The following is a 21,799-nucleotide window of genomic DNA, read 5'->3' as shown; positions in this document are numbered from 1 at the left end:
AGTGCTTTTCTAGTTACATATTAACCCATTACAGTGACGTCATATTTGCTCCGTAACACTCGTCCAGCGGCCATTCTGGAGGGAAAGAACGACGGGGAATAGTAGCGTAAATATAGGTGAACCAAATAAAATGAAATAATCTTCATATCGTGATCAAGTACACCAAAAGGAAAATAGTATATACATGTGAGAACTTCAGCTGATCAGCGTGATCGACCCATATTAACTCAAGACAGTCCAAAGACGTGAAATCCTGACCTACCCCTGTATCCCAACATCGTGGAATGTTGTCAGAAGCTAGTTCAGTTATCTTGTACTTCATTTTTCTTGTTCATTGGGTAATAAAAGTTATAGTTTTAGAGTTTACTGTGTAATCATAAGTTCAACCTTTCATAGAAGCACCTTTGTACATAAAGGATAAATTTGAGCTGACTATCGGGATCAACCCTTACGGACTCAAAGAAGACAGTATGCAGGGTTGTGACAAGAAATATTGCTGTCAGATATGATTTAACTGTACATCATGAAGCTGTCAGAAATTATTTCAGCATTCTTGTGCTTCATTTTGGTTCATTAGGAAGTATTTGTAACATGACTGTTGTTTGAGAGTTCAATATTTTACCATGAATTCAATCATTCACAGTAGCAACATTGTTAGCATTTTATTATTAGTCCAGACCTTCACAGAAGCAATGTATTTTTCAAACTTATGACATTCAATGTAACATAACAACAAGTCAGTTCATGAATTGATCTTTATTTGATTGAAAATATAGAAAATGCACATTTTGTATGGATAAAAGTAAACATAAAATGCAAAACACTGTTGCACAATTCAATGACAGATTATCAGGGTCCCTTTCCTTTTGGTTGATAACACTGACATGAAAAATATTTCCATACTTTTAATGATGCAATGCAACATGTACATAAGCATATCAAGTCGAATCAAGCCACCATAATTTGAGAAACCTGTTTAGTATATTTTTAATCTATGTCTAGAGAAATGCTTGATTGAAGACTCACAACTGATATGTGGTGTGTGGGTATGTACATATAAGGCCTTAGATGGTGTTACTAAGCAGTTTGTAATTTTATTTAGGAGAATTCCTCAACTGGTGGTCACAATTTAAAAATGCACAACCTACATGTACAACAGCCATCTGTTTCTGCATATCAGACCATCTGTGGGAGGTGCACCATACAAAATTTTATATTTCTTGCAAACTTTTCCATTTAGCTTTTAAAAATATGAGAAAGAAAAAAAGTGTTTTCATTTCTTCTTGTGCTTCTGCTCACAATTCTAAATAAATAGAAAACCTGTCCTTGTTGTATGCAAGCTATCAGGATAACAACTTTAAAACAACAAATGAACAATTAAATAAATAAACAAATCCAATTAAATAACTCCTGTCATGCACTGAATTTCACTCTCCTGATGTTCAGATCCTGTCTCCTCAGCTGGTCACAAAGATATAAGAATATTTTTCGCTGCTTCTACCTTGTGTGCCATCTAGCTGCCTTTTGTACCTGTCACCTTTTTTTTTTTTTTTTTTTTTTTTTTTTTGATAACCAAGATTTATGTGCACCCAATCATTCAGTGTGGCTTGGTGGGAAAATGTCAGATCAATTTCCTAAATGTAAATTAACAAAAAAAGGTAACAATAGTTATTTTTATTCATATTGTAACTTGCATCATAATACAGTAGGAAAACACAGAATTCAACATTTTTCAAATTCATTTCATTAAGTTCATTCAGTTAAATGGTACCTGAGCTAGAATATATACTTACAAAACAGATTTACTCTTAACACTACACTAAATCTAAAATCAAGCCACTAACTTCCAAATACACATGACACAGGTAATTGATTTAATTGGCCCAGCTGAGCTGTGTACATTGTACTGTAGCCTTGACACTAATTGACAATAATGCTAACCAGGTATTAAAGAGGTAGATGACAGCAGATAAAATCCAAAGAGCACCATAACTGATAACAAATTACACCCAAGGCAATAAGTGAGTCTTCATAATGAAAGTCGAAACCCTGCCTGAGCATTTCCACACGTTTTTACAACACACTCTCCACCAAGACTTTGGGCACTACTAATATGCAGTGTACGTGCGCTCATATCTTATACACCTCGGTCATTGGTTTTCTACTTTTTTCTTTTATGGTAAAGGCTGCACAGCTGGGTCTTCATTCTTTGCTGTAAAATAAATTACTTTTATCCTTTACTTGTCCGATGAGTCGATTCAAAGCCACTCCTCAGTCTCTCCTCCGTTTACGGTTTTCGTCCCTACACCTTGGATTGTTACCACTGCAGGCAGTCTGTGAACGCTTGTTAAGTTATTTATCTTCTCTCTATCATATACCCTGCAGTAATTCATCATTTTACTTGGTTTAATATCAAAGAAAACACAGAAATTAAATGCTAAATTGTACATGTAGACATGATCATGCGCAGCAGATGATTCCGGTCTCCCTCCAGTATGGCTGCCGTTTGTTTTGATGACGAGGGCTACAATGGGTTAATATGACATTATTTTATCTCACAAAACTCAACTGTGGTATTAAATAAATAAATAAAATATAAGTTTTAAATCTAATATGTTTCTTCGGTTAATTTTTTTAATTCATTTCATCATTTACAAAACTAAACTGTTAATAAATACATGTAAATAAATAACAGATAAGTTTTAAAACAATCTAATATTCGTTTATTTGGATTTTTTATCGTTTTTATTTATTTCATCACTTTATTTTTTTTTACATTTGATTTTTCTTCGATATTCCTAACAGACCAAAATACTTATTCGTAAAACCAAGCATAAACAAAAAGTACACGTGTAAATATATACAAAAGAAGTGTAAATTATGAAGAAAACAGGTTTTACATATGGGGGGTCAATTCTGAGTATGTATAATCAACCCTAAAGAGTCTATCTCCCTCTTCTAGCTCAAGTCAAATTTTTTCAGATAACACCAACACTTTCATGTTTGACATTTTTATTTATTTTACTTATATTGACCAAAGTTTCACTAGACATACACATTTACATATACAACATCACATTTCAATATGAAAGGCTTTGACATTCAGTTTACAGCACACTTTAAATACAAAAACAAAATAATCACTATCAATGTGCATTATGAAGTGTAACACACTAATATGATATAAATGATATATCTGAATAAGTACAAAAATACCAGTAACTGTATTCATAGCTCTACTATCAAACTATGTACAACTAGAGGATCAGAGAGGCGATACCGCCTCCGAATATTGTACCACCAGCTGGAGCAAGCGCATTTGTATAGACCCCGACATACACAAAATAAGGGACACAGCCACCAGTCTTATGCTTGACAAGCTATAAAAATGCAATCAACAAGAATTTTCAAAATACGCAAAAAATATATATAACTTAAAATGGTACAATCAAAGTTAAGTTCATCGTATGGTAGGTCAAAGGTCAATTTCAAGGTCACAGTAAATTGCCAGTATCTGACTTCCTATTCAACTTCAATAGTAACTATGGACTTATCTCTGCCAGGTTTGGAGTTAAAAGAGAAAGAAATTAGCAGAGTTCAGTTCATGATTATAAGTAGGTCAAAGGTCAATTTCAAGGTCACACTTAGATTGCTAGTATATGACTTCCTATTCAAGTTCAAAAGTAACTATGGACCTATCTCTGCCAGTTTTGGAGATATGAGGGACTAAATGTTATAATTTTGGAGTTACCATAATGTGCCATAAATTTCCTACAGAAAAAATTAATTAAAATAAAGAAAAGGTCATTTTGGTCAAAATTCTTGAAATGGGAGGTGCTCTGAAGTTCCAGATGTTCTAATTTGATGAAATAATGTCATTTTTGACCACAAGTTGTCTGCTTTGCCAAGCCTTATTCCGGAGTTCAAAATTTATTATCCATTACTGTACTGCACATTTTGCTTTAACCACCAATATGTACTTTTTGATACAGCTTAACTTTGGAGATAAAAGGGAAGCAAAATTTGCAAAGTTCAGTTCATGGTGAAAAGTAGGTCAAAGGTCAATTTTAGAGTCACATTTAGATTGCCAGTATATGACTTCCTATTCAACTTCAATAGTAACTATGGACCTATCTGTGCCAGTTTTGGAGATAAAAGGGAAGCAAAATTTCCAAAGTTCAGTTCATGGTGAAAAGTAGGTCAAAGGTCAATTTCAAGGTCACAGTAAGGTTGCCAGTATATGACTTCCTATTCAACTTCAATAGTAACTATGGACCTATCTCTGCCAGTTTTGGAGATATAAGGGACTAAGGCTTCGTTCACATGGAATGTCTATTTTCTAAAAATCTATTTTCTATTCACGCTATCTTATGATCACAGTCTATGCCCTGAATATCCCGCCGCGTAATTACTGGCAGCGCGAACCAGTTACTTAAAGTAACTTATAGTAACTGGCTAGCGCTGCCAGTAATTACTCCGCGGGATATTCAGGGCACAGACCATGATCACAACACATGCCGCGAATAGAAAATAGAATTTAGAAAATAGACATTGCATGTGAACGAAGCCTAAATGTTATAATTTTGGAGTTCCCATAATGTGCCATAAATTTCCTACAGAAAAAATTAATTAAAAAAAAGAAAAGGTCATTTTGGTCAAAATTCTTGAAATGGGAGGTGCTCTGAAGTTCCAGATGTTCAAATTTGATGAAATAATGTCATTTTTGACCACAAGTTGCCTGCTTTGCCAAGCCTTACATTTTATTTTTCCGGAGTTCAAAATTTATTATCCATTACCGTACTGCACATTTTGCTTTAACCACCAAAATGTGTTTTTTGATACAGCGTAACTTTGGAGATAAAATGGAAGCAAATTTTGCAAAGTTCAGTTCATGGTGAAAAGTAGGTCAAAGGTCAATTTCAAGGTCACAGTAAGATTGCCAGTACATGACTTCCTATTCAACTTCAATAGTAACTATGGACTTATCTCTGCCAGTTTTGGAGATATAAGGGACTAAATGTTATAATTTTGGAGTTACCATAATGTGCCATAAATTTCCTACGGAAAAAATTAATTAAAATAAAGAAAAGGTCATTTTGGTCAAAACTCTTGAAATGGGAGGTGCTCTGAAGTTCCAGATGTTCAAATTTGATGAAATAATGTCATTTTTGACCGCAGGTTGCCTGCTTTGCCAAGCCTTATGTTTTATTTTTCCGGAGTTCAAAATTTATTATCCATTACCGTACTGCACATTTTGCTTTAACCACCAAAATGTACTTTTTGATACAGCGTAACTTTGGAGATAAAAGGGAAGCAAAATTTGCAAAGTTCAGTTCATGATGAAAAGTAGGTCAAAGGTCAATTTCAAGGTCACATTTAGTATATGACTTCTAATTCAACTTCAATAGTAACTATGGACCTATCTCTGCCAGTTTTGGAGATAAAAGGGAAGCAAAATTTGCAAAGTTCAATTTATGGTGAAAAGTAGGTCAAAGGTCAATTTCAAGGTCACAGTAAGATTGCCAGTATATGACTTCCTATTCAACTTCAATAGTACAATCAAAGTTAAGTTCATCGTATGGTAGGTCAAAGGTCAATTTCAAGGTCACATTTAGATTGCCAGTATATGACTTCCTATTCAACTTCAATAGTAACTATGGACCTATCTCTGCCAGGTTTGGAGTTAAAAGAGAAAGAAATTAGCAGAGTTCAGTTCATGGTGAAAAGTAGGTCAAAGGTCAATTCTAAGGTCACATTTAGATTGCTAGTATATGACTTCCTATTCAACTTCAATAGTAACTATGGACCTATCTCTGCCAGTTTTGGAGATAAAAGGGAGGCAAAATTTGCAAAGTTCAGTTCATGGTGAAAAGTAGGTCAAAGGTCAATTTTAAGGTCACATTTAGATTGCCAGTATATGACTTCCTATTCAACTTCAATAGTAACTATGGAGCTATCTCTGCCAGGTTTGGAGTTAAAAGAGAAAGAAATTAGCAGAGTTCAGTTCATGGTGAAAAGTAGGTCAAAGGTCAATTTTAAGGTCACATTTAGATTGCCAGTATATGACTTCCTATTCAACTTCAATAGTAACTATGGACCTATCTCTGCCAGTTTTGGAGATAAAAGGGAAACAAAATTTCCAAAGTTCAGTTCATGGTGAAAAGTAGGTCAAAGGTCAATTTTAAGGTCACATTTAGATTGCCAGTATATGACTTCATATTCAAGTTCAATAGAAACTATGGACCTATCTCTGCCAGTTTTGGAGATAAAAGGGAGGCAAAATTTGCAAAGTTCAGTTCATGGTGAAAAGTAGGTCAAAGGTCAATTTTAAGGTCACATTTAGATTGCCAGTATATGACTTCATATTCAAGTTCAATAGAAACTATGGACCTATCTCTGCCAGTTTTGGAGATAAAAGGGAGGCAAAATTTGCAAAGTTCAGTTCATGGTGAAAAGTAGGTCAAAGGTCAATTTTAAGGTCACATTTAGCTTGCCAGTATATGACTTCATATTCAAGTTCAATAGAAACTATGGACCTATCTCTGCCAGTTTTGGAGATAAAAGGGAGGCAAAATTTGCAAAGTTCAGTTCATGGTGAAAAGTAGGTCAAAGGTCAATTTTAAGGTCACATTTAGATTGCCAGTATATGACTTCCTATTCAACTTCAATAGTAACTATGGAGCTATCTCTGCCAGGTTTGGAGTTAAAAGAGAAAGAAATTAGCAGAGTTCAGTTCATGGTGAAAAGTAGGTCAAAGGTCAATTTTAAGGTCACATTTAGATTGCCAGTATATGACTTCCTATTCAACTTCAATAGTAACTATGGACCTATCTCTGCCAGTTTTGGAGATAAAAGGGAAGCAAAATTTCCAAAGTTCAGTTCATGGTGAAAAGTAGGTCAAAGGTCAATTTTAAGGTCACATTTAGATTGCCAGTATATGACTTCATATTCAAGTTCAATAGAAACTATGGACCTATCTCTGCCAGTTTTGGAGATAAAAGGGAGGCAAAATTTGCAAAGTTCAGTTCATGGTGAAAAGTAGGTCAAAGGTCAATTTTAAGGTCACATTTAGATTGCCAGTATATGACTTCCTATTCAACTTCAATAGTAACTATGGACCTATCTCTGCCAGTTTTGGAGATAAAAGGGAAGCAAAATTTGCAAAGTTCAATTCATGGTGAAAAGTAGGTCAAAGGTCAATTTCAAGGTCACAGTAAGATTGCCAGTATATGACTTCCTATTCAACTTCAATAGTAACTATGGACCTATCTCTTCCAGTTTTGGAGATATAAGGGACTAAATGTTATAATTTCGGAGTTACCTTAATGTGCCATAAATTTCCTACAGAAAAAATTAATTAAAATAAAGAAAAGGTCATTTTGGTCAAAATTCTTGAAATGGGAGGTGCTCTGAAGTTCCAGAAGTTCAAATTTGATGAAATAATGTCATTTTTGACCACAAGTTGTCTGCTTTGCCAAGCCTTATGTTTTATTTTTCCGGAGTTCAAAATTTATTATCCATTACCGTACTGCACTTTTTGCTTTCACCACCAATATGTACTTTTTGATACAGCGTAACTCGAAAACCGTATGGAATACAAAAAAACGGAGACCACCTCCAGTGTTGGGCTTTATATGCTCTACAAAATGCAAAAAAGAATGGGTCTCTAGCATTAACGGTTCCCGAATTAGAGACAGTTTTCAGTTTCGGTATCTTATGGCCGCTACACCCGTGAAAATGCACCGATTGACCCCAAATTCACACAGATGAAAGATGACCTGAAGGGTAACATTTTCCAATAATATTATTGGTTAAGTCTGTGTGGTGTCTGAATAACAGCGCAAATAAATTTTTTTTCGTAAAAAAATTCATTTTTTTGAAAATTTTTGCCCGTTTGACCTTGAAATAAAGGTCAAAGGTCAAATCCAAGGGCATATTTGAAATCTACACATATGACTTTTGGAAAGCTGTCTGTAGAAATTTTTCCCATAATTCCTTCCGTAGGGTAGATAATTAGCATTTAATTTTGCCATTTTTGGACAAGGGTGCATTGCAATGAGTGCCACACCTAGACCCCAATACCGACAAAGCCCAAATTTTACGTGGAACGAGTTGAGATTATAGGTGACCTAAATCCAAGAGATGGGTATGGGGGCCCTTACCGTCTAGGAGGAGAAGCGGTAACGGTAACATGGCGGCGGAGCCGGCGGAGCCGCAGGAGCCGGCGGAGCCGGCGGAACGGACCGGACGGGACTAAAACCATGTGTACCGCCAGCGCTAACGCTGGTGGTACAATGAATGTTCTAAACCATATGCAAGATTTTCATTGAAGGGAATTCTTACATCACCTTGGTCACTTATTATATAATGTAAACTTTGCATCAAAATTGTCTTAAAAGCAAAAAAGTTAATTTTTTGCAAGCAAAAATTCTTGATCTCAAAACAAAGTAATATGTTGCCTTAAGATATATCTCCAATGTACAAAATCATTATACCAGCCAAGCACATTTGTTACTATAAACCTTTCTTATTTTAAGAATAATATCAATGACTGAATTATGTTTAACATAAAAATGTCATAAATTTCACTACTTCAAAACTCTACTTTCACAGACTTCCACATACAGTTACAGTAAAACAACTGTTTATGAAAATCCAAAATAATTCAATATATGCATTTTCCCCCTTTTGGACCAGTATTTACATAAAAATAAAACAATGTCATGGCCAAACAATATCTTACATGTGGCTGTGAGATTCTTTGAGAAGTATTAACTGACCACAAAAAGAGAGAACTTTTTTTTAAATTCACTACCCCTTTATTGCTGGTGTGTTCTCCACGAGAAAATGCTGCAATGGTATTCTAGCACATACTGTCAAATATTATTTACAATATTTCTAGCATTTGATCGAGGTTTTGAAAAAGACCAGGATAAGCAAAGTTTGATCATCCCCTATTACAGTGGGCAATAAATGCATTTACTAATAAGACTGTAAGATATTTACCATTACATTGCACTCAAGCAGCACACTTTTTCACAAAAGCAGAATTATTGTCAATGTTCCGCCCATTTGTTGAATTTAACAGATTTCCCCATTTTTAAGTACCAACAGCAAGGATCATCAAGGAATTAACTCCATATGTCAAAAAGCATAGGAAATCTTTCATTTAAATTGTACTGGAACAGCAGGAACTCAAAGCTGAGGGTCAAAGTTCATAACTAAAATTGGCCTTGGTTGAAACCAAAATTACCTGGCTGACTCCCTTGCATCTGGTTACCTCCCATTTGACCTTGTCCCATGTTCCCTCCCATCTGTCCTTGACCCATGTTTCCTCCCATCTGACCTTGACCCATATTCCCTCCCATCTGACCTTGACCCATGCTAGTGGGCATTTGACCTTGTGGCATTTGACCCATCTGTCCTCCAATACCACTGCCCATCTGGCCTTGCATCTGTCCACTCATCATGGGGTTTGTCATTTGCCCCTGAGAGGAAGGTGGACCCATAGGGCCCTGTTGTGACATCTGACCTCCCATCTGACCTTGTGGGACCTGGTTTCCCATCTGTCCTCCCATGGATCCTCCCATCTGAGACTGACTCATCTGGCCCCCTCCCATCTGCGAGATCTGACCTCCCATCTGACCTTGGGACATTGAACTCATCTGACCTCCCATTTGGCCTTGGTTCATTTGACTTCCACCCATTTGACCTTGACCCATTTGCATCTGGGGGCTGCCCATCTGAGGGTTCCCCATTGGTCCTTGCTGTCGAAATCCCATACCAAACCCCCTCTGCTGTTGTTGTGGTTGCTGTTGCTGCTGCTGTTGTTGGTAGCCTCCAAATTGATTCTGTGGCATGTTCTGCTGTGAAAAGTTCCCCTGGTGTTGCTGTTGTTGTGGAAAACCTTGCTGTTGTTGCTGCTGGTTGAATTGTTGATTACCAAACTGTTGCTGGGGCTGCTGCTGAAATCCTTGCTGAGATTGCTGCTGTCCGAAATTTTGACCTTAAAAAACAAAGCCAATACTATAGTCTAGCTTACTTTTACTTTTTTAATATACTAACTCAACTGTTAATCAATATTTCTAATTTTAATCAGGGTAATTGCTTTATGTTTCTATCACTTCCTATATGAGATACAGATCAGATTTAGAAGGTTGTTTGTTACATACACTAATTCACCTTTAGATTTTTTACAAGGTAAAAGGTCAAGCAAACCTAGATATCTGTCTTTTGTATTCAGTTTAATACAAATAAAATTATATACACATACTTCAATATAGTCACTTTCAAAAAGCACCTTTACATAATATAAACATTTTATAGCGATAAATGCATGGTTTAGTCTCATCTGATTTCCCATTGGCATTTGGCCCCTTTGCACAGAACCTAGATTGTATAAGGTTAAAGTCAAAGAAATATTGGTAAAATCAGTACTGAAGACATGGTACCTGGAAGTAATTATGTCAACAAAAAGTAAGCAAATAATATCTCACATCAACAAAGTTTAGGCCAAGAAATAAAACAGTACTGTTTCTCAGGATCCTGTCATAATTTTTTTGCACAAAAAAGACACCTGCTTCTAATAGCAGTTAAACTCTTTCAGAGCCAAAAAAAATCCTGAGAAACAAAAATATTTTTTCTGTGGCCTTACCTTGGTTATACGGACCACTTGGTGGGGGCATTGCTCCTCTCTGACTCATCATCTGGTTATTTTGGCTGCTCTGTGACATCATCATGGGATTTCCACCTTGTGACATCATAGACTGCTGTCCCATCTGTTGTGACATCATACGTTGCTGCTGTGACATCACAGGCTGTTGCTGGTAACCCCCTTGCGGTTGTGGTTGCGGCTGCTGCTGTGGGCCCATGTTACCGTAAGAACCGCCCTGCATCCCCCCTTGTTGTGGCATCTGACCACCTGCCATCATACCTGGAGATGTGGTAAAATTCTTTGCCTTTGATTGCACAGGCTGAATTTTGCCTAAAACATATTTGGGGTCTGGTGGATTTATTCTACTAGTGCTACTTCTACATGGATAGCCCCTTGATGATCTCATCTCAACCATTAAAACACATCCATGATAGAAGGGTTAAATAAATATGATATAATGGACAATGTAACAGTGAGACTTAGGCTGAGTTAGCAGTTTGCTCCCCCATTTTCATCATAATTTTTTATTTAGAATGAAACTTACATTAATGAAAGAACAAAGTTAATTCCAGTGAACTATGAAGATTGGATGTAGTAAGAGGAATACAGTTATTGCTACAAAACGATAATGTAAAGCTCCTGTGCCCACTACCTAAGTCTACACACAAAAACTGATGAAAACAAATGAAGTCACATCATAAACAAGTGTACTGTTTAACGCATTAGAAATTAGTAACCCGCGCCTCCTAACAAACTGAACAAAAGAAAAAAAAAATTAACCAACTGAAAAGAAAAAAGCAATTTACCTCCTCCGTTACCTTGTGGCATGATATTCGGTTGACCTCCCATAGGGCGATTAAATCCTGGCTGCCCTACCATTGGTTGGTTTGGTCTCATCTGATTTCCCATTGGCATCTGGCCCCTTTGCACAGAACCTACATTGTATGAGGTTAAAGTCAAAGAAATATTGGTAAAGTACCAACAGACTAGCAAACTCATTATTTTGAATATCATTTTAGGAATGTTTTTACCACTTTCACCCTTTTTAATAGCGCTTATCTTAGGTGGAGGGGAAAAAGGGTATTTTCTATCGTCACAGACTTGTATACTGATACAATTAAAATATAACAACACAGAAAAGATGGAATGAATTTTTTGCACCTAACCCATTCAACAACATACAATTTAACCAGTTATCCAAGAATGTCAGGTGCTTATTAATTCCAGTTAAATTAAGCGTTTTCACCATATCTCCATACTTACTGTCCATCATGCCTTGCTGCATCTGATTGCCTGGCATTCTCATCTGTGGATTGTTGGCCTGGCCTGGAGCCTGAATTAGTTGCATAATACGTTAAGAACTATCATGATCAATAAAATTAAAGGGGAAAAGAAGTTGTCCATATGGTGGTATCAGTTTTGACTTTTTTCTTTTAAGGGCAGGGGGGCTAAGCTGTAAGCTAATACAGTTGTGAATGCTGCCTTGAAAATTTTCATCATTAACTTTTGCTATGAGATATATTACTAGGGGTATGTCTATTTTACCTAAACCTTAAGTTTTAAAATCATGTCACTTACTGGTAAAAGAGCCTGGACATTTTGGTTGGAGTCTGCTATTGTGGCAAGGTAGACCAGGTTTCTGTGGAGCATTTGTTGGTACCTGGAAGTATGTTAAACAGCAAACAACTTTCACAGCAATATATGTGTTTCTTCTATTTGAAAGAGTGTCAAAAATCAAAATTTTCCTTACTCAGATGAAGTTAAAATATAAGAAAGAGAATACCGAAAAAATTTTGCCGATGCAAAACTTTCAGCCCATAAATCTGAATATTTACTTACTGCACACATTCTGCTGCCTTCCCTTTATTCTGGTAGTCAATTATGGCTTGGATTAACTGGTTGTTTTCATCTAGCATCTATAAAGAAAAGGAGATTGCACACACGCTCGGCTGTCACCTTGATTGGATAGTAAACGATTGTCATAAAATCGCTAAATGATATTAAAACCGGGTGCATAAACTTGAAAACCACCTAGGACAACCTTGGACTACCACATTAATCCAATACAATGCAAAAATAAACTATAACAAGTGGTTAAAGCCTTCAAACCGAATGTCGTAAAGTCCCCATATACCTCCATAGAGACAATAAAATAGAATGAGCTTGTGAAACAAAACTGGACCATTTTCAACATAATAATCGAAATAAAATACTGCCGGGCATCGGAGCGGCCTAAAACTTGGCACACTTACCGCAAATACTGCAGGCTACATCATCCCGTCACTCGTTTGTAAATTCCGTGCATGGCATACGCTGTAAATCAAAATTCCACCTCTGATGTTTAAGTTGGTCCTCTCTAACTTACCATTACGAAAAAGAAGCCATGCCATTGGACAATGCGACCTCTGCGGTTACGTCATTTCCTGAATTGGATTGTTGAGAGGGCCAACTTAAACATCAGAGGTGGAATTTTGATTTACAGCATATGCCATGCACGGAATTTACAAACGAGCGACGGGATGATGTAGCCTGCAGTATTTGCGGTAAGCGTGCCAAGTTTTAGGCCGCTCCGATGCCCGGCAGTATTTTATTTCGATTATTATGTTGAAAATGGTTCAGTTTTGTTTCACAAGCTCATTCTATTTTATTGTCTCTATGGAGGTATATGGGGACTTTACGACATTCGGTTTGAAGGCTTTAACCACTTGTTATAGTTTATTTTTGCATTGTATTGGATAAATGTGGCAGTCCAAGGTTGTCCTAGGTGGTTTTCAAGTTTATGCACCCGATTTCTATATCATTTAGTAATTATACGACAATCGTTTACTATCCAATCAAGGTGACAGCCGAGCGTGATTGCACACAGATCCAGCTGACATCTCACACAAACTACATGTACATGCAGAATATATACTACTGAAAAGTATGCCTTACATGATAAAAAACTTGTATAATCGGTTTGACTTGGCCAAATTATGAGTTTCTAGTCCTTCTTGTTTATTTCGCCATTATACTGAATTATCCTTATAATTAAAATGTAGATATAAATAGTATACGAGAGTGGAAAGTGAATCAAAAACTAAAAACAAATGGAAAACTAGGACTAACTAGAAAGTAGAAAGTAGCCCATAACTTCACAAATCTCTCTGTCAATCGGGCCAATTTTAAATTATATATTTGATTTTAAATCAATGCCGTTCTAGAGTCAAATCTGTATGATCAACAAAAGGGCAGATTCAATAAAACAGTCGGAAAACGGAAAAACAGTCTATGTTAGTGAATGACATGTGTTCTCAATGCAATCCAGGTCACATCTCTCTGTTGAACAAAACCTTTGTTCCACATGTTAAATGAACATACCTTCTGAATTGTTGCAGGATTCGGGGTTGGCTTTCCTGCCCTTTGATGCTGGGGAACAAATGCCAACGACATACTTTTTTATACTTAGATTTGAGGCGCGTAAACTTTGGTGTCACCGATATTGCGACGGATAACGAAAAATAATAATTTTGCCTTCTGCTTTTCTTGAGAGTTCAAGGTTGCAGCTCCGCAGTAAGTAGGTCACTAGGTCGTAATGGTAAATTTGATCGAATTTCTTATTTTGTCACCCCATAATATTTTAAGTAAGAATTTAAAAAGAAAATGTTACCTAAAAGTTTTAATATGTAGTTGTTAGATTTAAAAGAATATGTTGAATGCCTAGTTATTTCTCAAGTGCGGGTTCATTATAAGGCAGCCATTGTCGGATTGTCGCACAAGCATGTCATCCACTTACGATCGTGCAATCACGGTTTTCTCGCCTGATGGGCACTTGTTTCAAGTAGAATATGCCCAAGAGGCAGTTAAAAAGGGATCAACAGCTGTAAGTTTCTACTTACTTGATGACACTACCACATTTGCTCAGTTAATTTTGGGTCTTAAAAAGCCGGTTGGATGACTTGCAAGGTGTCTGGCGACCAAATTTGCTAACACCTACCTTGTTTTTGTAGTCTTATCGCACTCTGTCATTAACATGGGTATCATCAAAATGTATGGTATTGTATATGCCATGATTTTGGGAAACTTTTTTCCTCTACGGTTATTTACTTTCAGAATAATGTTACCCTGTAGTCAAATGGCCCCATTTAAAATGTTTAAAAAATATTGAAATTATTTTAATATAGGTTGGCGTCAGAGGGAATGATATTGTCGTCCTTGGAGTAGAAAAGAAGGCCGTAGCCAAATTACAAGAAGACAGAACAGTTAGAAAAATAGCTTTATTAGACGACCATGTTGCAATGGCATTTGCTGGTACTTTCATAATTTTCACTTTCATTGTCCTAAAGCATTTTTTAATGAATTAAGCCAATAAGGCATTGTTGAAACAAAGAAAAAAGTATTAAAATGAGATGAAATTACTTTTGAAGAAATAAAAAAGTGTTAAGTTGAAGGTATGTTTGATATATGTTATGGTTGGAAACATGTGAAATGACATAATCTGTATTTTTTCTTGCGCATTATTCATATGTGCAGTACATGAAAGACAAGTTCAAAGAATTATATAGGCATTTACCTTAACAGATTTTGGTTTTAATAAATATGAAACTTTGAAGTTTATTTTCACTTGTATCCCAGGATTAACTGCAGATGCAAGAATACTGATCAACAGAGCCAGAATAGAATGCCAAAGTCACAAATTAACAGTAGAAGATCCTGTGACCCTAGAATACATAACGAGACATTTAGCGCAGTTGAAACAGGTAAAAGAAATGTCCATACTATTACTATGGTAGTAACTTAAAATAGTCAAATGCCTGACTTATTATTAAAATTTTTTAGATTTGTCATTCAAGTAACTCACAAAAGTATGTTTTTCATTCTTTTTTTGCAGATATTTTATCATATTCTTCTGATATAAGTAATAATGAAACTTTTTTTTAATTGCATTTATCAGTTTTATTGGTAATTGATAAAATGGAACACTTGAGATGTAATAGTATGGCCACTGCTAAAAAGCAATGTTGATATTTTACATCAGTTAATCTGATGATTTGTCTGATCAGGAATTCATAATTTTAGGTTATGATTAACTTGAATAGCTATAATTTAATTTAGAAATGAGTGATTTTCATAGAAGAAAGACACAAATAAATATTGGTTAATCTGTAGTGATCCAGCATTGTGAACAGTAAATAAATATCCTGTTTGCACCAGGGCCTTGATTCGGTAAAAACACCTGATTTCAGAGATACACTCAAAGCAATGGGAGAAGGCCATTTGGTTTATCCACTTTGATCATAGGTTTTGACAGTGATGGCACTCCCCATTTGTACCAGACAGATCCATCAGGGACCTATCACGAGTGGAAGGTAAAGCACAGTCATTTGAACAGCCTGTAATCAGATTTTTCTGACTTTGGGTGGATTTTGGACTTTTTGGGAGTTAAAAGTGTCATTGGCCTAGGCCCTCCTGGACCCCAAGCCATATTTTCCAACTTTTTCACTAAATGCAGTCTCATCTCTGTGAAATGTTTAGCCCCTATCCTGAATGCCTGTTAAAATTGTATCCAGGCAACTTTTATACATTTGTCCATTACTTGCAAATTTCTTTCTTAATGCCAGCTGATTGATGGCATTTCATTGTGTTTCTGCTGATTTATGTCCAATTTTCTTCTGTGTTTGATTTTATTTCATTAATTGTGATGAGGTGAATTATTTCCTGAAGAGCAGAATATTGAATATTATGTTTCATATAATAATTTTATTCTTTAAAAATCAACATTGTAAAGTTACCCAGCATTAACAGAAGAAATATTCATTGTAAGTTCTATTATAGGTTTAAGTGAAGTGAAATATTTCTTGATTATGACAGTTTTAATTCCTTTAATATTTCAAGGCAAATGCCATAGGACGCAGTGCAAAGACAGTGCGCGAGTTCCTGGAGAAACACTACACTGACGACACAGCTAAGAGTGAGCACGACACAGTAAAACTAGCTTTGAAAGCCTTACTGGAGGTGGTACAATCAGGAGGAAAGAATGTTGAGTTGGCATACATGAAGTTCGGACAACCTCTCAAGGTGAGTAGATGGAAGGGCTATTTGTTGCAGTGTTACCCGTAGCCTGGGTTCCAATCCCTAGATAGATCTAACAGGACTGGTCCATCTCCACAGGGTCCCTCACTAACTTGCTTTCAACCCGAGTGGCTTAGATGCTGCTAAACAATAGTTAATTACCCCCTATCAGCCCCAGCAGGTGTGGCAGACATCTAAGCCCCCCAAGTTAATTGCAATTAAGCAAGAATCCCCTATCGGAGATAGTTCAATCCAAAGTTAGTAGGATAGATTAAGTTTTAGATCAACCTAACTCCCTGGGGGTTCATGCTAAATTGCAGTCAGCTGAGCAGGCACCATAGTTAATTACCCCCTTACAGCTTTTAGTAGGCGGGACAGATGCTTAAGCCGGCCAAGCTGACAGTACTCTAGTGAGACACCCACAGGGATAGATCGATTTAAAAATCTTTGGAAATGGGGTGTTAGAGAGCTATTTTGGGGAAAACTTTGGAGATACTTCAGAAGGTCAGGGGGAGATCACTGCTGTACAATGAAACTACAGGTCCTCTTAATTCTGTGCAGGTCCTAATTAAGTATTTGATTTCTGTTGGTCCATGTTATCACGTGATTTATTATTATGTATTGCATTTTGTCATAAACCTTGCTAGTCCAGAGGACCTAAATGAAAGATCTTTAAGTGGTCATGACCAGTCAGGCAGACAGTTTCCCCATGTCTGCTGCTTCATGCAAAGTTTGAACATCTAGGGCCTTTAATCAGTCAAATGTGGCCATAAGACATTGATAATACTACTATTACTATATATATATAATCATGTATACACTAAAACTTAGTTATGTTAGTTTTTCAGTGGTCAACAAGACCGGTAGGAAGTATGTATATCTGGCCAAGTTAAAAAACAAGTTGAAATTATTTTAAGCTTACAGATTGCCCAATATTTGATGTGTTACTATTGATATTTTACTTTCATTTTTGTCCAGATGATGGAGTCAGCAGAAGTAGAGAAATACATTGCAGAAATTGAAAAGGAAAAGGAAGAAGAGGCAGAGAAAAAGAAGCAGAAATCTGGAAAGTAGCATTTGAGTATAGGTTTCTAAAGACAAATCTGATCTCATGGAAATACCTAGCTGAGAATTTCTGAGACATCCATTGGCAATACAACAACAGAAAGTCGAGGATGATCGGAATCTTGTGGAATGCTTGTGGTATTTGCTTAGATTCATTTTCAAGAGAAAAATTAATGGAAATATTGTACACCAGGATCTGGATTCTGAACAGCACATAAAAATAAGAGAAATATTAACATTTCACACTAAAACTTGAAATTACAATGTTCTTATTATTCAAAAGAAAGGACACATTGATAAAGGATATATATGAACTGTTGGCTGTAGGAGGATGATGGCCCAAGTAATTGCATTAACAGCGTGGGAAGTTTTCTGCTATGATAACAGTGGAACTAAAACGAAAGTTTGGACTAAAAGGAACAGTTACTGAACTGAAATATTTCCATTGGGAAGCAATTTACTGCAGCAGGTCAAAGAAGTAAATTGTCAAATTGTTGGTTGGATAATTTGTAATGTAAATGTAAGATAAAATTTTTTTGAAAGAATTGTCTGAATTTATCTTTTTATTACGTGCAGATACTGTATGTGTCTGCATACATTTTAATAACAGTTTCTGTCCGTGCTGTTGTTTGGCACGAGATGTAGATCTGAACAGAAAGGGATTAGGCTTGTGATGGGGGGCTTAAATTACCTTAATTAAGTGCTCCATTTTTGCCATTCACACACATAAACAGAAAACATTTTCTTATAAAACAAAGACGCATTTATTTCATCTGTGCATTTTGTTTTTAAAACCGAAGACAGGGGTTAAGCTTGCATGCTTGCACAAGGTCATCAGGAACATTATTATATTAACTACACTTGGTTACTTATGGCATGATGATTTAATATAAAAACAAGGAAAGAACCCATCTTGAATTTCAAGGTGACAAGGCCCTTCATGTGGATCTAATCCAAGTATAAATCAAAAAGGCTAAAAAAATGTAGCATTTATAAATGTATTACTAGCAAACGCATTTGGCTACACATTACTAGTCAGCAAACGTAGCATACAAATGAGTAGGACTAAATAGGACCAACACATTGAATTTGGTAATAATTTTGTGTGTCAAAGCTACAATGATAGCGAGGCCATTATTTACAGATGTTGGAATCATTTACATAATGACGTAAAATGAAAACTTTGGACACACTGTTCAGTAATCCATTCCCCTTACCAACATGAAACCACTTAAATTATGTTCCCGAACAGAAACAATTTGCTCGTCTCTTAATCACTACATTCCAAAAGCATCACGTAACAATCTCTGTCAGGAATACAACAACAAAAGGGGTAATGCCCAAGATGGATTTATATCAAGTCTCAAAAACGGGTAAAAAAAGCTATGCCAAGACCTAAACTTCTCGATCTTCTTCCTTCAAGATACAACAGCTTTGCTCTAGAATGTCCACTTCATGTGCCACTCAGACTAGCTCAAGTTCTGTTTCATCTGCTCCAGTTCAGCACAGGTTTTTCATTTTTCAGCTGTCACACCGTCTTTTATGAAAATCATAAGTTGTGCAAGCCTAGTCGAAATATATCATGAAACACTGCAAAACTTCCATTTACTGGCTTCAGACAAAATGTTCGGATAAACGCATTTGGAGGGTCATCATCAGTCTGAAATAAAAGATAAATTTACATTTAATTTGATAAAACAAAGCCAACTTTACTAGGTGTGTACAGTTATGTATTCTAGGACTAATATCATTATTATGGTACCCCACTGTATCAATGAAGGCATTTAAGTTTTTAATGACTGGTCATGGTTCTATAAATGATCTTGCTTGCGCACTCCTATTAACAACTATGATACGTAACAGGGCTTGACATTAAAGGTGGCCCACTGGCCCTGGGCCACTGAAAACCAACCTAGGACCATTGAATCACTGGGGTTACTGGCCCAAAGAGCAAGTCAAGTGTCATGTGTCAAATCATCCTTGCAACATTTACCAATATCTTGGGCCAGTATCGAAAAAAGTTAGTGTCAAGCCCTGTGTAAAATGTGCTAACCCATGAAAGCAAAGACCTCAAAAATTGTAAAATGAAGACCAGTTGTTGAACCTGCAGCTGTGCAGGAGCTCTCACATTTTTTAAACAAAGGAGCAAGATTTTAATGGCACTGAACTATTACTGTTAAAGATGACGACTACAAAGCCCCTCCATACTGGGGAGGAAGGAAAGGTGGGGGTAATAAAAAGAACCCACTTACTTTTAATTGTCCTACAACTAAGATAATGACACCACCTTCAGTGGTGGGCTGAGTGTCTGTTGTTGTAATTACATGCTGAACCTTCTGAAAAGTCAATGACTGAAACAAAAAATGTGACAACATACATTAGCAAATTATAAGGATGAGGTTTAGTGCTGCTTTAATTTCTTATATTTTATTGCCTTTAATTCATAATTTCATTATTATTATTATTATTGATAGAGACCCTTTTTTTAACTAAGTGGTGTTCTGAAAGACAAACAATGTTGGTTAGACCTTTACATTACCAATAAAAACACTAGTACTGTAAAGAAAGCACCATATCACTGCACATGTCCACGGGATTTGTTTAAACCATTCCTCATATTTTAAAAGTTAAATCTAAGTATTTTACCTTGAATTTTGCAACAATTGCCTCAGGTCCTTGGACCTGGTCACCTTCAAAGGTCAGCATTGCATTTGGCTAAAGAGACAGCATGGTAAATGTAAAGGTTTGGTTTATGTGTCTTAATTTCTTCATTTTTTTATTTATTAACATTATTTCATTGAGGGTTAAAATATGGTAAATGTAAAATTTATCTTCCACAATAAGTAAAAAATACAACCTATCACTGCCCTTGTTACCCTGATGAAGCCTGGATACCAGCAGATAAAATACTGATTAACTAGTAAATACAAGTTAATTTTCTTTCCTATAGCTATTGTCAAATGAAACTTTATTCATTTTGGTAATTTATACAAATACCTTAATTTTGATTAACGCTTAAAATTTGAGTTACAGGGAGGAAAATGCTGAATTTTGTGCTAGAATCACAACTGCCTGGTTCATGATGGTTCTTGATATCTTTTACTATCTATCACTGTCACATTATGTGAAAATGTTAACATATTAAAGTTTATTTGTGTATGTTACGACACCTACCACCCTACCGGTACATTGTACAGATTCTCGATTTTACTGCTCGTTAAAACAGTGTACCTCAGCTTCAATATACTCACAAGGTAAAACTGGCCGACACTTTCTCTTGAAGTGTCAAACATGTTGAAGTAGGTGTTAGTGAAAGATGCACCAATTTTTTCAAAAGTGTTTTCCATCGCTGTGCCTTGACACACGCCCACCTCAAACTTGCAAACTTACAGTTTCCACCTTTCAAAATGTCAGTCACCAAAATACAATCTCGTCTTTTGTGAGATTTAGCGAGATTTGCATTTTCCAAGATGTTTTAACGTCAAATCTATCAGAATAAAGCAAATTGCCGATATATTACATTAAAGTAGACAAAATAATAATTCAGCGAGGTTTTTTTTACATATTTGTAAATGCAAGGTATCTCTGCAGGATTCAGGATATGGATTTTATGGATGGATTTTATTTGGAGCATTAAATTAATAGCTTTTCTTGGTTAGCGCCGTCTGTTGTCTTTCTGACACGCGTGAAAGGGAAAGCATGGGGCACTTGTGCAATAATTATATTTCATGCTAGTAAAGGTAAGGAAGCAGGTGTTGTTACTTCGATTCAATATGCTGGACATTTATGTTTTATTGGGTTATGCTGAAACGTTTGCCTTTTTAAACAAATTAGATAACTGCTTTTTCACAGAGCCGAAAATCTGAATATCACTTACACCCCATTTCCATAGATTTTTAGATCGATCTATCCCTGTGGGGAGTCTCACTAGATTACTGTCAGCTTGGCTGGCTTAAGCGTCTGTCCCGCCTACTAAAAGCTGTAAGCTGTAACTATGGTGTCCGCTCGGCTGACTGCAATTTAGCCTGA

General features: G+C 36.1%; 3 protein-coding genes across 9 annotated transcripts; 1 reads left to right on the top strand and 2 right to left on the bottom strand.

The window, feature by feature from the left end:
* Positions 1–7,988: 7,988 nt before the first annotated feature.
* Positions 7,989–14,221, bottom strand: LOC106157825 (uncharacterized). Of its 7 annotated transcripts, none has more exons than XM_087011061.1 (7): positions 14,015–14,221; positions 12,494–12,549; positions 12,233–12,314; positions 11,918–11,987; positions 11,461–11,589; positions 10,655–11,002; positions 7,989–10,006 (listed from the first exon to the last, which is right to left on the bottom strand). In XM_087011061.1, exons 1-7 carry the CDS (start codon positions 14,084–14,086, stop codon positions 9,222–9,224), a joined length of 1,542 nt encoding a protein of 513 aa, XP_086867187.1. In that variant the 5' UTR covers positions 14,087–14,221; the 3' UTR covers positions 7,989–9,221. The 7 variants fall into 7 exon arrangements, with proteins under 7 accessions (XP_086867187.1, XP_086867185.1, XP_013389032.1 ...); XM_087011059.1 differs by having other exon boundaries at positions 7,995–10,006; positions 12,494–12,570; positions 14,015–14,220; XM_013533578.2 differs by having other exon boundaries at positions 7,995–10,006; positions 10,655–10,984; positions 11,473–11,589; positions 12,494–12,570; positions 14,015–14,220.
* A 132-nt stretch (positions 14,222–14,353) lies between these two features.
* On the top strand, positions 14,354–18,316 carry LOC106157828 (proteasome subunit alpha type-7). Its single transcript, XM_013533589.2, has 6 exons — positions 14,354–14,516; positions 14,818–14,944; positions 15,269–15,393; positions 15,880–16,002; positions 16,529–16,711; positions 17,684–18,316. The coding sequence occupies exons 1-6, from the start codon at positions 14,415–14,417 to the stop codon at positions 17,777–17,779; spliced, it is 756 nt and encodes a 251-aa protein (XP_013389043.1). The 5' UTR covers positions 14,354–14,414; the 3' UTR covers positions 17,780–18,316.
* Positions 18,317–18,510: 194 nt separating this feature from the next.
* On the bottom strand, positions 18,511–21,213 carry LOC106157832 (nuclear transport factor 2). The gene is made up of 4 exons (XM_013533594.2): positions 21,022–21,213; positions 20,417–20,485; positions 20,023–20,121; positions 18,511–19,430 (listed from the first exon to the last, which is right to left on the bottom strand). The coding sequence occupies exons 1-4, from the start codon at positions 21,115–21,117 to the stop codon at positions 19,320–19,322; spliced, it is 375 nt and encodes a 124-aa protein (XP_013389048.1). The 5' UTR covers positions 21,118–21,213; the 3' UTR covers positions 18,511–19,319.
* Between the last annotated feature and the right edge of the window lie 586 nt (positions 21,214–21,799).

Source organism: Lingula anatina, chromosome 4 (assembly GCF_051362555.1).
Source record: "Lingula anatina isolate TDL-2025a chromosome 4, LinAna3.0, whole genome shotgun sequence".
NCBI classification, from domain to species: Eukaryota; Metazoa; Brachiopoda; class Lingulata; order Lingulida; family Lingulidae; genus Lingula; species Lingula anatina.
Note: the sequence above shows the minus strand (reverse complement) of the source record. Positions and strands in the feature narration are given on the sequence as shown.

Bases quoted from the DNA above. Each gene is read 5' to 3' on its own strand.
- LOC106157825 (XM_087011059.1), bottom strand. From the start codon at position 14,086: ATGTCGTTGGCATTTGTTCCCCAGCATCAAAGGGCAGGAAAGCCAACC. The intron at 11,988-12,232 runs GTAAGTGACATG...CAACTAATTCAG, and splicing joins ATGTCCAGGCTCTTTTACCA to GCTCCAGGCCAGGCCAACAA. The intron at 11,003-11,460 runs GTAAATTGCTTT...TAAATCCACCAG, and splicing joins GCCACAAGGTAACGGAGGAG to ACCCCAAATATGTTTTAGGC.
- LOC106157828 (XM_013533589.2), top strand. From the start codon at position 14,415: ATGTCATCCACTTACGATCGTGCAATCACGGTTTTCTCGCCTGATGGG. The intron at 14,517-14,817 runs GTAAGTTTCTAC...ATTTTAATATAG, and splicing joins TTAAAAAGGGATCAACAGCT to GTTGGCGTCAGAGGGAATGA. The intron at 15,394-15,879 runs GTAAAAGAAATG...ACCTGATTTCAG, and splicing joins ATTTAGCGCAGTTGAAACAG to AGATACACTCAAAGCAATGG.
- LOC106157832 (XM_013533594.2), bottom strand. From the start codon at position 21,117: ATGGAAAACACTTTTGAAAAAATTGGTGCATCTTTCACTAACACCTAC. The intron at 20,486-21,021 runs GTGAGTATATTG...CTGTCTCTTTAG, and splicing joins GTGTCGGCCAGTTTTACCTT to CCAAATGCAATGCTGACCTT. The intron at 19,431-20,022 runs GTAAGTGGGTTC...CTTTTATTTCAG, and splicing joins TAGTTGTAGGACAATTAAAA to ACTGATGATGACCCTCCAAA.